The 12,523-nt window shown below is 35.2% G+C and overlaps 1 protein-coding gene across 6 annotated transcripts in view; it reads right to left on the bottom strand.

Annotated features, from left to right (window-relative positions):
* The window catches only part of AKAP9 (A-kinase anchoring protein 9), a 164,963-nt gene that overhangs the window by 39,576 nt on the left and 112,864 nt on the right, over window positions 1–12,523 (bottom strand). For 3 of the 6 annotated variants that reach the window (XM_055589687.1, XM_055589688.1, XM_055589691.1), the window contains 3 exons: window positions 3,266–3,428; window positions 2,238–2,450; window positions 1,058–1,096 (listed from right to left, as the gene is read on the bottom strand). In XM_055589687.1, the coding sequence (XP_055445662.1) occupies window positions 1,058–1,096; window positions 2,238–2,450; window positions 3,266–3,428 (415 nt within the window). Of the gene's footprint in view, window positions 1–1,057; window positions 1,097–2,237; window positions 2,451–3,265; window positions 3,429–5,697; window positions 6,478–12,523 lie in introns of those variants that run through there. The other 3 variants (XM_055589689.1, XM_055589690.1, XM_055589692.1) reach the window with 2 other exon arrangements.

Genomic DNA, 12,523 nt, shown 5'->3' with positions numbered 1-12,523 from the left:
TCAGGCGAAAGTCAATCCATTCCAAACCTGTAAAGTCATTTTTATATGCATACACAACACACACGAAAATCAAATACTGTAAATCTTTAACCAAGGTAAGTAAGAGTTACAGAAAAGAAACAACCAGAATCAGAATTTCCTGTTAGTCTTTCTCCTTATTTGATCCACATTCCTGAGTTAGTCTTACACGTTCACATGTATGTGTATCGAGGGAAATCTGACAAGTATGAGAGGCAGTGTGGTGCTTAAGCGCAAAGACTGGGGGTTACCATCCTAACTCTACCACTTCTGGCATTTAACATGATGTCCTTCAATTTCCTTGTATGTCAAATGGGAGTTAATAACGGTACTGACCTCTGAGTTATTTCCCCACAATAAGTTAATTTATAATATATCAAATACGTTAATATATCAATGTGTGAAAAATAGTGCCTAGACTATGTAAGGACTACATATACATAAAAGTTTTAGCTATTATTATTATTAGTCATACAATAATACATTTTATACAGCAAAGTAAAACAATTGTCTAATGAAGAAAATGGAATGAATATAACTCCAGAGTCTTTACACTAACTGGTCTGTCAACACTGTACTCAGGATTAAGAATCTACAGAAAGCAGCTTTCCTTTTAAACAACGCTGATTTAGATGTTAATACAAAAGTAATCAACCAGAAAGTCTCTTCACTAAATTTCACTGATCTTGTTGATACCATCATCTTAGATACTGATTTAGAAAAGAGTACTGTAAAAAGTCATAGGTTATAAGAACTTAATATATTCGTTAAAGAAAATAACTTTTAATTTATATTATATTGCCTACCACTATTTCATCCATTTTCTTGAAAAAACTGAAATACTCTTAAGCTCTGTGGGAATAATATGATGATGGTCACTATGAATCTCAGTTTTTAATTCCAAATTTTTATTGTAAGAAAAGTTTTTTTGTTGTTAGAAAAACTTGTAAGTATGAAACACAGCAGCAAAATTAGAGATATGTTAGTTGACTGAAAAATCCAAGGGTCACCCAATGGCCATGCAACTGTGTAAACACACCTGCTCCAGGCGCTGCATCGACTGCAGCATCTACTAGTCCTATTAGGAAAAAACACACACACATACAACAAAACATGGTGATTTACATGTCAGCTATTTCCTAAAACACAGTAATATATACACACACACAAAACAACTAGGAGTAAAAGTTGAACATACTGTCACAGGTTACATTTTGAGACGTATTCAAATTCCTTGAATATTTTACATGCATGATAAACATACTTTGCACATGAAAAAGGACAACCCTAAACCTGTGTTAAACAAATCTGAGCAACCAGAAAAGTTTTACCATATTATAAAAATGTATGTTGTATCCCTAAATTGATAAAATTTAATTAGTAAAACTACACATTTATAATTCTAACTGCATGTATAATATAAAGGTGAAAGTGAAAGTCACTCAGCTGTGTCCGACTCTTTGCGACCGCATGGACTATAATACAGTCCATGGAATTCTCCAGGCCAGAATACTGGAGTGGGTAGCTGTCCCTTCTCCCAATCCAGGAATCGAACCGGGGTCTCCTGCATTGCAGGCAGAGTCTTTACCAACTGAGCTACCAGGGAAGCCATAATATAAAGGTGAAAGGATATGACTAAAAGGATTTAAATTTCCATTGTTACAAAGACTGACACCTATTTTTTAAACCACTAATTTACCTAATTTCTCATTTAAGAAAAGATTAGAGGTTATCAGTCAACTTATTTATTCTTTGAACTCCTGCTTATATTCAACTAAATGTCAGCCTGCTTCTAATAGCCTTTTCAATCTATTATTTTGCAGGGTGAAATACACCCCACCCTGCTCACAACTAGTGCCAGATCAGTGTTCTTAGTTAGTTAATCCAGGCGTACATTTTGCTGCCTTTCTGCAATTAAAGAACTAAATCTCATACAACTTAAAAAAAAATCCTGCTTCATTATATCCAGCTTTCTCTTTAGGCAGAGGTTTGAGGAGATACAAAGAATTATCTTTCCTGTTATCATATGCCAAAGGAAAAAGAAGGAAAAAACCAAACCTGATTCCACATGGTTGGCTAGTAAGACAATTACCAGTAAGGTAGATTTTCTTATTATTTTTCAATCCTTATATAAAGCATAAATCATGGCACTGAAAGGGGAAAAAGAAGTCATGTTGAACTTTTAAGGAACGTTTCACATGAAGTCGAGAGATACGTACGCTGCTCAGCAGGGCCCGCCCCTGCTTTCATAGCCTCCTTCTGCCGCAACAGTAATTCTCTTTCTTCTTGGATCTGCTGTTGCTCTGCTTCTAGTTCTTGTAATCTACTACCTGCACATAACAACTCCTGCTCAAGACGATCTATTATATCAGTTTTTTCCTGAATTTGCCTTTCAAAAAGTGTTTTCTCATCTGCATAGCCATCAATGACACCTATAAAATAAAATTAACAAGGAATGCAATTATTATTTCAAATTTTGCTATTATATATTTATATTAAAAAAAGGTGTACTGTCAGCAAATTTCAAAAAAAAAATAAATCATTTCACCTTTTAAAAACCTTAAATCAATATGCTGCTGATGATAGTAGCAACTATAATATGTTCAATACAGTATTTTTATTAGCCATTGTGTTTAAATATGAAATTTCTCTGAATTTTCTATTACTTGTTATGCTAATTTATCACATCATGTTGGTGTAACATATTTTATTAAAGAGATAGGTTTCTGGAAAGCTTAATATAAATCAAATGCCTGTGAAGTGAATCACATTTTAAATATACTAGAGAAAGTTGACACTTAAAGTGATTCTAGAAGCCTATCACCCACAATAGCATGGTATGATATAAACAGCGTGGGGCTTCAGAGGCTTAAAGCCTGGAATCAGCATTTAAAGGTGACTTCGAACAATTTATTAGTATCTCTGTTCCAGTTCCCTCGTCTTTAAATGAAAAGAGCTGTCTTAGGATGGAGGGATTATGGTAACAACTCACCATCATTCACGTCTGTATTTTGTATAATTTTAAATACTTTCATATAATTCTATTAAGTACTTTCATAATTAAAAACTATATAGATATATAGTTTTAAAAGCTGCTTAGAGGAATTTTGAAGACAAGCTACAACTATTATTCAATGGTCATTTGAAATTAAAAGTAGATTGCTGGTTTCCAAACTTGGCTTGCACCAAAATCTATTTTTAGACTTGAAATTTCTCCATCCTCAATAGCCAACAGCAGGGTACTCACCCTCAGCCTTACTGAGCTCCACAGCCAGCTGTTCTCTGGCCCTGGACTCCTCATGAAGGCGCTCTCGCAACTCTTCTTGGCACTTAAGGGACTCAGTCACTTCTTGTTTCTGTCTAAATGACTCACGCATCAATTCTGTCTGTGTAACTTTTGCATGTTCCAGCTAAACAAAGAGGGAAAGTATATGAAGGAAGACAGAGTGTTAAGAATATCAGTGCCATTCTCCATTAAAGCTTTTAAAAATTTTTTTAATGAAAATAAAGATATACTGTTGAACTGCACTCATTTAGTATTTCTAGTGCATGCTAATATTAGTAGATAGCGCAGTTCAGTAGACACATTAGCTGTGCACAAGAAACGTATACCGAGATGTATTCTAACTTTACTCAACAGAAATAATTGCTTCTTACTGTTAGTGCCTGCTTTCTCTGTTTTTACTGAAACAACTATAAAGGGGAAAATTGAGCTCAAGTGTTTCTAGTACTTAATATTAACATTATTAAATTAAAAAAAAATTTACCACAGCATTTTACAATTTACCATAGAAAACAGATTTTAGAGTTACTAAACAGGGCTTTTGGTGGTAACTTTTTGTTGTTGGATAAATCAGTATCCAACCAGCGTGGAACTAGTCTTGTTTTAAATTTTATCATTCATAACTTATTATTTGAAAATAATATGAACATACATTTAAGAGTCATAATGGAAAATTAAATACATTTTAATCACAAAATATTTTCTAAAATATCTCTAGTAATATGCTATTACCTCAACAAAGATAAAAATTCATATATACCCTTGCAGAGAGCCACATTCATATTTTAAAGACTTTTTCTAAATCTTTTTTTTTTAAATTTTATTTTGTTTTTTAACTTTACATAATTGTATTAGTTTTGCCAAATATCTAAATCTTAATAAAAGCATCCTATTCAGCATTGTTAAAAAAAAAAAAATTCATATATATATTTTTTTACTTTTGACTGGCAAAAGATTACTTTCCTTTAATGTGGATAACCAGTACATATTAATTTTTAATATTAAAAAGTGACCATAAAATATGAACTATTTATATACAGCATGCTTCTGCACTTATAGTCAGAGTCAATATTTTAAAAATAAATCAACTGCTTCCACATGTAATTTTTTTCTGTACATTATAAAATGGCTGCCTGGTAAATATATGAATCTCTAAGAGTTCACAGCTCTAACTAACTAGGGTATGAGTTTTTTCCTTCTTCAAATTTACTATACAAATACAATACACTTACAACAAAATAAATACTTCCTCTAGAAAAAAATTTAAAGTTTGTGTCTATATTCTATCTCTTGACAAGGTATAAAATTTCATTAAAATGCATTTAAATATTACAGTAAAGCCTACAAGAAATATTAGTAACTTCAGTTTTACAAAGCAAAACAAAAAGTTGGCAGGGACTCAAATACAGTAGATCTAGCAAACAAATTTCATTTATTATAGCAGAGAGCACCAATACCTTATTGGAATAAGAGATTCTTTCAAATATTTATGTAAACATTTTAAATGTTAAAAAATCTCTTCTATCTAGGTAAGGTACAGTTTATTCCTAATATTTATACAATAACTATACCTAGTAATGTGAAATATATAAAAATATCATATTCAATATTCTCAAATAATTTAAAACCTACATTAGAAGTACTTATAAACAATTAGTAAATATTTTGTCACTCTAATATATAAAAGCTTCAGGGGAGGTAATGAAACTATTCTGAAAGCATCTGAAATATAAGGTAGTACATCGTTAAAGCCATGAAAGTCATTAAAAGGGCTGAATAACTTGGAGTAAATCATTCACAAAATTTAAAAGTCAAATGAACCTGAAAGACTAACTATGCCAAATACCGTGAACACTGTTAATAATATACATTTCACATAAAAAGTAGAAAAAGGTATTTTCTCACAGGATTAGTAGGCATATACTATAAGTTCCTTAGGCAGTTAGCAAAACAACCTGAAATTAGAATCCAGGCTTTCTTTTTTCGTTTCTGGAACTAGAGCCATTATGCCAAACGATTGGCTCAATGACAATTCGCTTAGCTATTTTAGGTATGAGAATGCCTATTCCCTCAAATACAAACACAGAGAAGTAAGATTCTTAAGGACAAGCAGGATCTTTTTAAATAGCTTGTCTGGCGTGGCAGAACTGAAATATTATCTCATTTAGCTTTATGGAATTAAACACATTGCCAAGTTGGGGCTTGTGGATGAAATTTTGCCCTTCAATACATTAATCATTACAGGATGAATGAACCAAACAACAGGAAAAGAAGATTCTATTCCATTTACCCTTACCAAAGACATTTAAAGTTCATTTCTCATTATAGCTTTTTTCACTAAATATATAAAAAACTGAAAGCATAAAACTATAAAAAAACCAGATTTTTATACTTACTGAATAAGGAGGGGTAGGCAGGGAAATTTTAGAAATAAGCTTTAATATGTGCCCATTTCTTTTATGAATAATATGAAAAATAGAAGTATTAATAATTACTGAGTTATTTTCATCCAAATGTTCATACAGAGGAAAAGGATGTGGTAATGGTACACGGGATTCAACCTCATAAATGTCTTCATCTTGTTCTTCCAACCACGAATCACTAAGTTTGACAGTTGCCAAATAGGTCTTGTACGAATCCATTCTAGAAGTTGTAGCCACTAATTTTCCTCATTTGCTTTACCAGTTTTCCACTATACTAAAAAGTTCTGTTTACTTTATAAAGATATACCATAGCAGTATGAAAAATTTTCTTTAGCACTATCAAATAAACATAAAAATTAATTCATACAACTAAACAACAAAAGGAAAAAAACCCCACAAATAAGAAAAATTAGGTCCCTACCAGTCTTCAGCAAAACAAAACAAAGAAACCAGAACAAAACAAAAACAAAAAACAAAACTAAAAGCAAGTAAACATGTTTTAAATTAGAATAATGACTAAAATGTTGAAGAATGAAAGAATGAAAATATAAATATCTAATTAGCTAAGCAATAAAACTGCTCTCGCTGTCAAATATGTCTGTGGAAGTAAAAGCCTTCCAAGTAAAACCTGGCAGGGAAAGTCAAGTTTGAAGTCTCCATAGCAGCAGCCTTAAGAATCGCAGTTGCAAAATTATTTCCCTTGTTCTTGCTGCTTCATTCAGTGCTCTTCTGAACTGAGCTATTCAAACAGCCTCTCATGCTGAGCCAAAGGATTCTAGTCAGTGTCCCCCGAGGAAAGGTCAGAACACAGGGTGTGGTTTAATGCCTGTACCTATAGGTACACTGACAGGTGGAATCTGAATTAACACACCCACAAAAAAGCCTGCCTAACAGGATCCAAGTTCCACGTCAGAGCTCTGAAAAGGATATTTAGATAGTTTATAATGCTTCTAAGATAAGCTAGTGTTTTTCCATTCCATTAAAACATGTTTTAATTTAAAAATGTAAACTCAAAAAGGTCTGAATCCACATTATCAATCAGTTCTTCAACTATACCCAATAATTGTAACTCTTTCTGGAAAACTAAGTATTTCCTTTTGATATTTCCTTAAAATAACACCCATTCTTTTGAGCAGTCATTAAAACTAAATATAGATGGTTCGGTTATAACCTATTTCTACACTGAATTATTTACAGAGTAGTTGTTAAGGGAAAAAAAAAAACACCTCTTTTTAAAAGCTGCATTGTATAATATACAATAGCTGATAATTATACCACTTAACCTACACTATGAACTCTGACTAAGACTTAACAGCACAAGTTGTATATAATGGCCCTCTGGTACCTTCAGAAACCTCGACAATAGTGAATAAGCCAGTTACTCAGAATTTTAAAAGCTGAACAACATGAAAGTTGTTTTAAATAAATGAAAAATCTTTCACTGTGATGACTTTTCTCTACCCAGTAACTAAATATCCTTAACTCACAAAATCTTATCTGCTATGGGAAAATCCCACACTAAACCAAGCCTATCAACAAAAACCCATTTTTATGGCCACTTTCACTACACAAAATATCTTCAGAGGAGTCAATACCCAAACCCTTCACAGTTTGTTAATAATAGGAGAGAGAAAATGACATTTTTTACTGAAAGCTCAGAATCTATAGCAATATGATTTGGGATGGTGGAAGAGCATTGCTGTCTAGAATTCCAGACAGTTCAGTTCAGATCAGTCACTCAGTCGTGTCCACTCTTTGCGACTCCATGAACCGCAGCACACCAGGCCTTCCTGTCCATCACCAACTCGCGGAGTCCACCAAAACCCATGTCCGTTGAGTCGGTGATGCCATCGAACAATCTCATCCTCTGTCCTCCCCTTCTACTCCTGCCCTCAATCTTTCCCAGTATCAGCGTCTTTCAAATGAGTCAGCTCTTCACATCAGGTGGCCAAAGTACTGGAGCTTCAGCTTCAGCATCAGTGCTTCCAACGAACACCCAGGACTGATTTCCTTTAGGATGGACTGGTTGGATGTCCTTGCAGGCCAAGGGACTCTTAAGAGTCCTCTCCAACACCACAGTTCAAAAGCATGAATTCTTGGGCGCTCAGCTTTCTTCACAGTCCAACTCTCACATCTACACATGACCACTGGAAAAACCATAGCCTTGACTAAACGGACCTTTGTTGGCAAAGTAATGTCTCTGCTTTTTAATATGCTGTCTAGGTTGGTCATAACTTTCCTTCCAAGGAGCAAGCGTCTTTTAATTTCATGGCTGCAATCACCATCTGCAGTGATTTCTGAGCCCAGAAAAATAAAATTAGCCACTGTTTCCACTGTTTCTCCATCTATTTGCCATGAAGTGATGGATCCGGATACCACGATCTTTGTGTTCTGAATGTTGAGCTTTAAGCCAAATTTTTCACTCTCCTCTTTCACTTTCATCAAGAGGCTCTTTAGTTCTTCTTCACATTCTGCCATCAGGGTGGTGTCATCTGCATATCTGAGGTTATTAATATTTTTAGCCGAAATCTTGATTCCAGCTTGTGCTTCTTCCAGCCCAGCGTTTCTCATGATGTACTCTGCATATAAGTTAAATAAGTAAGGTGACAATATACAACCTTGACATACTCCTTTTCCTTTTGGAACCAGTCTGTTGTTCCATGTCCAGTTCTAACTGTTGCTTCCTGACCTGCATACAGGTTTCTCAAGAGGCAGGTGAGGTGGTCTGGAATTCCCATCTCTTTCAGAATTTTCCACAGTTTATTGTGATCCACACAGTTAAAGGCTTTGGCATAGTCAATAAAGCAGAAACAGATGTTTTTCTGGAACTCTCTTGCTTTTTTGATGATCCAGTGGATGTTGGAAATTTGATCTGCCTTTTCTAAAACCAGCTTAAACATCTGGAAGTTCACAGTTCACGTATTGCTGAAGTCTGGCTTGGAGAATTTTGAGCATTACTTTACTAGTGTGCGAGATGAGCACAATTGTGCGGTAGTTGGAGCATTCTTTGGCATTGCCTTTCTTTGGGATTGGAATGAAAACTGACCTTTTCCAGTCCTGTGGCCACTGCTGAGTTTTCCAGATTTGTTGGCATATTGAGTGCAGCACTTTCACAGCATCATCTTTCAGGATTTGAAAGAGCTCAACTGGAATTTCATCACCTTCACTAGCTTTGTTCGTAGTAATGCTTCCTAAGGCCCACTTGACTTCACATTCCAGGATGTCTGGCTCTAGGTCAGTGATCACACCATCATGATTATCTGGGTCATGAAGATCTTTTTTTGTACAGTTTTTCTGTGTATTCTTGCCACCTCTTCTTAATATCTTCTGCTTCTGTTAGGTCCATACCATTTCTGTCCTTTATCGAGCCCATCTTTGCATGAAATGTTCCCTTGGTATCTCTAATTTTCTTGAAGAGATCTCTAGTCTTTCCCATTCTATTGTTTTCCTCCATTTCTTTGCACTGATCACTGAGGAAGGCTTTCTTATGTCTCCTTGCTATTCTTTGGAACTCTGCATTCAAAAGGGTATACCTTTCCTTTTCTCCTTTGATTTTTGCTTCCCTTCTTTTCACAGCTATTTGTAAGGCCTCCCCAGACAGCCATTTTGCTGTTTTGCATTTCTTTTTCTTGGGGATGGTCTTGATTCCTGTCTTCTGTACAATGTCACGAACCTCCATCCATAGTTCATCAGGCACTCTATCAGATCTAGTCCCTTAAATCTATTTCTCACTTTCACTGTATAGTCATAAGGGATTTGATTTAGGTCATACCTGAATGGTCTAGTGGTTTTCCCTATTTTCTTCAATTTCAGTCTGAATTTGGCAAGAAGGAGTTCATGATCTGAGCCACAGTCAGCTCCTGGTCTTGCTTTTGCTGACTGAATAGAGCTTCTCCATCTTTGGCTGCAAAGAATATATCAATCTGATTTCGGTGTCGACCACCTGGTGATGTCCATGTGTAGAGTCTTCTCTTGTGTTGCTGGAAGAGGGTGTTTGTTATGACCAGTGCGTTCTCTTGACAGAACTCTATTAGCCTTTGCCATGCTTTATTCTACACTCCAAGGCCAAATTTGCCTGTTACTCCAGGTGTTTCTTGACTTCAAACTTTTGCATTCCAGTCCCCTACAATGAAAAGGACATCTTTTTTGGGTGTTAGTTCTAGAAGGTCTTGTAGGTCTTCTTAGAACTGTGCAACTTCAGCTTCTTCAGCGTTACTGGTCTGTCTATGCCCCAGCTGACCAGTTCCAGACAAGGTAATGGCAAATTCCTATTTATTATGACTCTTCTATGAGGGTTCCAGTAAGTTTTGAGAAGACACCTTAACGTGCAGCTAAATCTGACTTTCTTGGGGCTTCGGCAGTTACAAAATCATCAATATTCTAGATTTTCAGCTTTATGAACTGGCTGGATCCTTGCTCAGCATTTCAAATACCTCTCAAAATACTCTTTCTCAGTTCTTTCTGCAAATTAAAGTTTACTTTGATAATCTGGTGTCCAATTTCTCTTATTTGAAGCAAAAAAAAAAAAAAAAAAAGACCCTGAAAGTAAGACATATCCTTTTATAAATAGAAATATTTAGATCAAGGCAAGAACTAACTACAAAGAAAAAAGAGAAAAGCTAGGAGAAAGAAACCTCAAAAAAGCAGCAGATTAGGATGACTTAGAATGGAGTAAACAGCCCTCACAACAAGAGTACATTAACTGATGGCGTAATTCATGTTCAGTAAGGTGACCCTGAAATAAAATAATTCAAATAACAGTATGTTTGTAAGAGAGTGCCAAACAGCTCTCCCCCAAACAGCATATTAACGGATGGTATATTACCTATATTGATGTCCAGATAGGTTACTTGAATTGGAATAATTCAAATAATATATTCTTTTTCTTGAAATTTTAGAAAGCACAAAACACCTTTTGCAATCTAAAACAGTTCAAATAATTTTAATTATTAAGAGGCCACCCTTTTAATTTTCTAGACTAGCTCATTATTCCCTGGTTTCAGGTAATCAAGGTTTGCAATATATGTTTGAAGGCTATTAATTTGTGGAACAGAGTTATGTTTAGCTTTACTTTAATTGTACAACGTCAAGCCATTTAACTTTTTTTCCCCAGAAATATTTCTCTCAACTTGTAAAACACTTCTGTTGCTCTCCTTTGTATTTATTTTATTTTTCTAAGTTATTTAAGAGAGACTAAGTCCTGGCTACAATACCCTGACACGCACAACAGGAGCAACACCTAACAGCAAATGTATTTCAACACTTTAGTACAGCTTATTTTAAAACTTAACAAAATGTTTTGTTTTTTTGTCATAACAAAATGACAAAACAAAATCTTAACAGTACTACTGTTTCATCCTCAGAAAAAGGCTCCTCTTTGGAGAAAATATAGAAACATGCACCTTAAATTCCATTGTTCTAAAAAATGATTTTAAGTTCATGAGATTTGCCTATAATAAAAATCTTTCTTTGGTAGTAAATCCCTCATCATTCATTGTTTTCTTCTAACACCGAAATGAATCTCTTGGTAAATAATGTCCTATGGCTCTAAACTACCTCTGGATTCTAGAAAAGTTTAATTGCTAAAAGACTATTTCCACAGAACAGACTGATTCCTATTTGTACTTGATCCAAAAATCAAGAATCTGAAACCACACTCTCATAGATAGCTTTTCTGCAGAACCACAATGAGACTACTAAAGAAAGACAAGGTTAAAGAGATTAACTTTCTAAGGGCTTGAGAGTAATCTCTCAGCACTTTTACTCCTAGTCCAACAAAAGCTATCCCAATCTGGGACTTCCCTGGTGGTCCAGTGGTTAAGACTCCATGCTCCCAAAGCAGAGGGCGCTGGTTCAATCCTGGTCAAGGAACTAAGATCCCACATGCTGCACAGCATGGCCCAAAACCAAAACCAAATCAAGACTACACTTTAACACAAATGATTAAAAAACAAAAACAAAGTTATCCTAACCAATAGGAACTATAATAGGTTGAATACAAGCCTGAATATATGTATGGTAGCCTGTCTCGGGAAAAGAGAAGTGAAATCCATCCCAGAAAATATATTATTATATAGATTTGGACATACCATGGGGCAAATCACTTGTGAAATCTAATACATAAAGTAAAACATTCCTCACAGATACTATGCAATCAGACCATAAAGGTAGATATCCTGATACTTCATAAGGAAAATGATTCCTTATTATTTTATTAAAGCAAGATACATCTATGGAACCTAAGCGAAAGTGAAAATGTTAGTTACTCAGGTGTATCCAACTCTTTGCAACTCCATGGACTGTAGCCTGCCAGCTTCCTCTGTCCATGGGATTCTCCAGGCAAGAACACTGGAGTGGGTTGCCGGGCCCTCCTCCAGGGATCTTCCCAACCCAGGGATTGAACCCAGGTCTCCCACATTGCGGGCATATTCTTTACTGTCTGAGCCACCTGCGAAGTCCATGAAACCTAGTCCATGAAACCTCCAAACTTAAAGCTAAGTATAAGGCTTAATTACGATTTTCCAGTAAAGTTATATAAAACCAAGCCAGTTTTTTTCAAAAAAAAAAAAAAAGGAAAGAAAGAACCTTGAATATTTGAAAATATTTACTTATACTATCGGGCATTTTCATTGAAACTCCTCCCCAACTCCAAACAAAAGCCCACAATCCCAGACAATAATCTCTCTCGCCATCCTAAAGGCAGTTTAATCCCTCTGACCCAAAGGCCACATGTTCCCCTTGTCTTCTGGATTCCGTCCTCTCCCACCCCAAGGATCTGGCTTCCCAAGACCCATCCCCT

This window comes from Bubalus kerabau, chromosome 8 (assembly GCF_029407905.1).
Source record: "Bubalus kerabau isolate K-KA32 ecotype Philippines breed swamp buffalo chromosome 8, PCC_UOA_SB_1v2, whole genome shotgun sequence".
NCBI lineage: Eukaryota > Metazoa > Chordata > Mammalia > Artiodactyla > Bovidae > Bubalus > Bubalus kerabau.
This window is presented reverse-complemented; position numbering and strand designations above follow the sequence as displayed.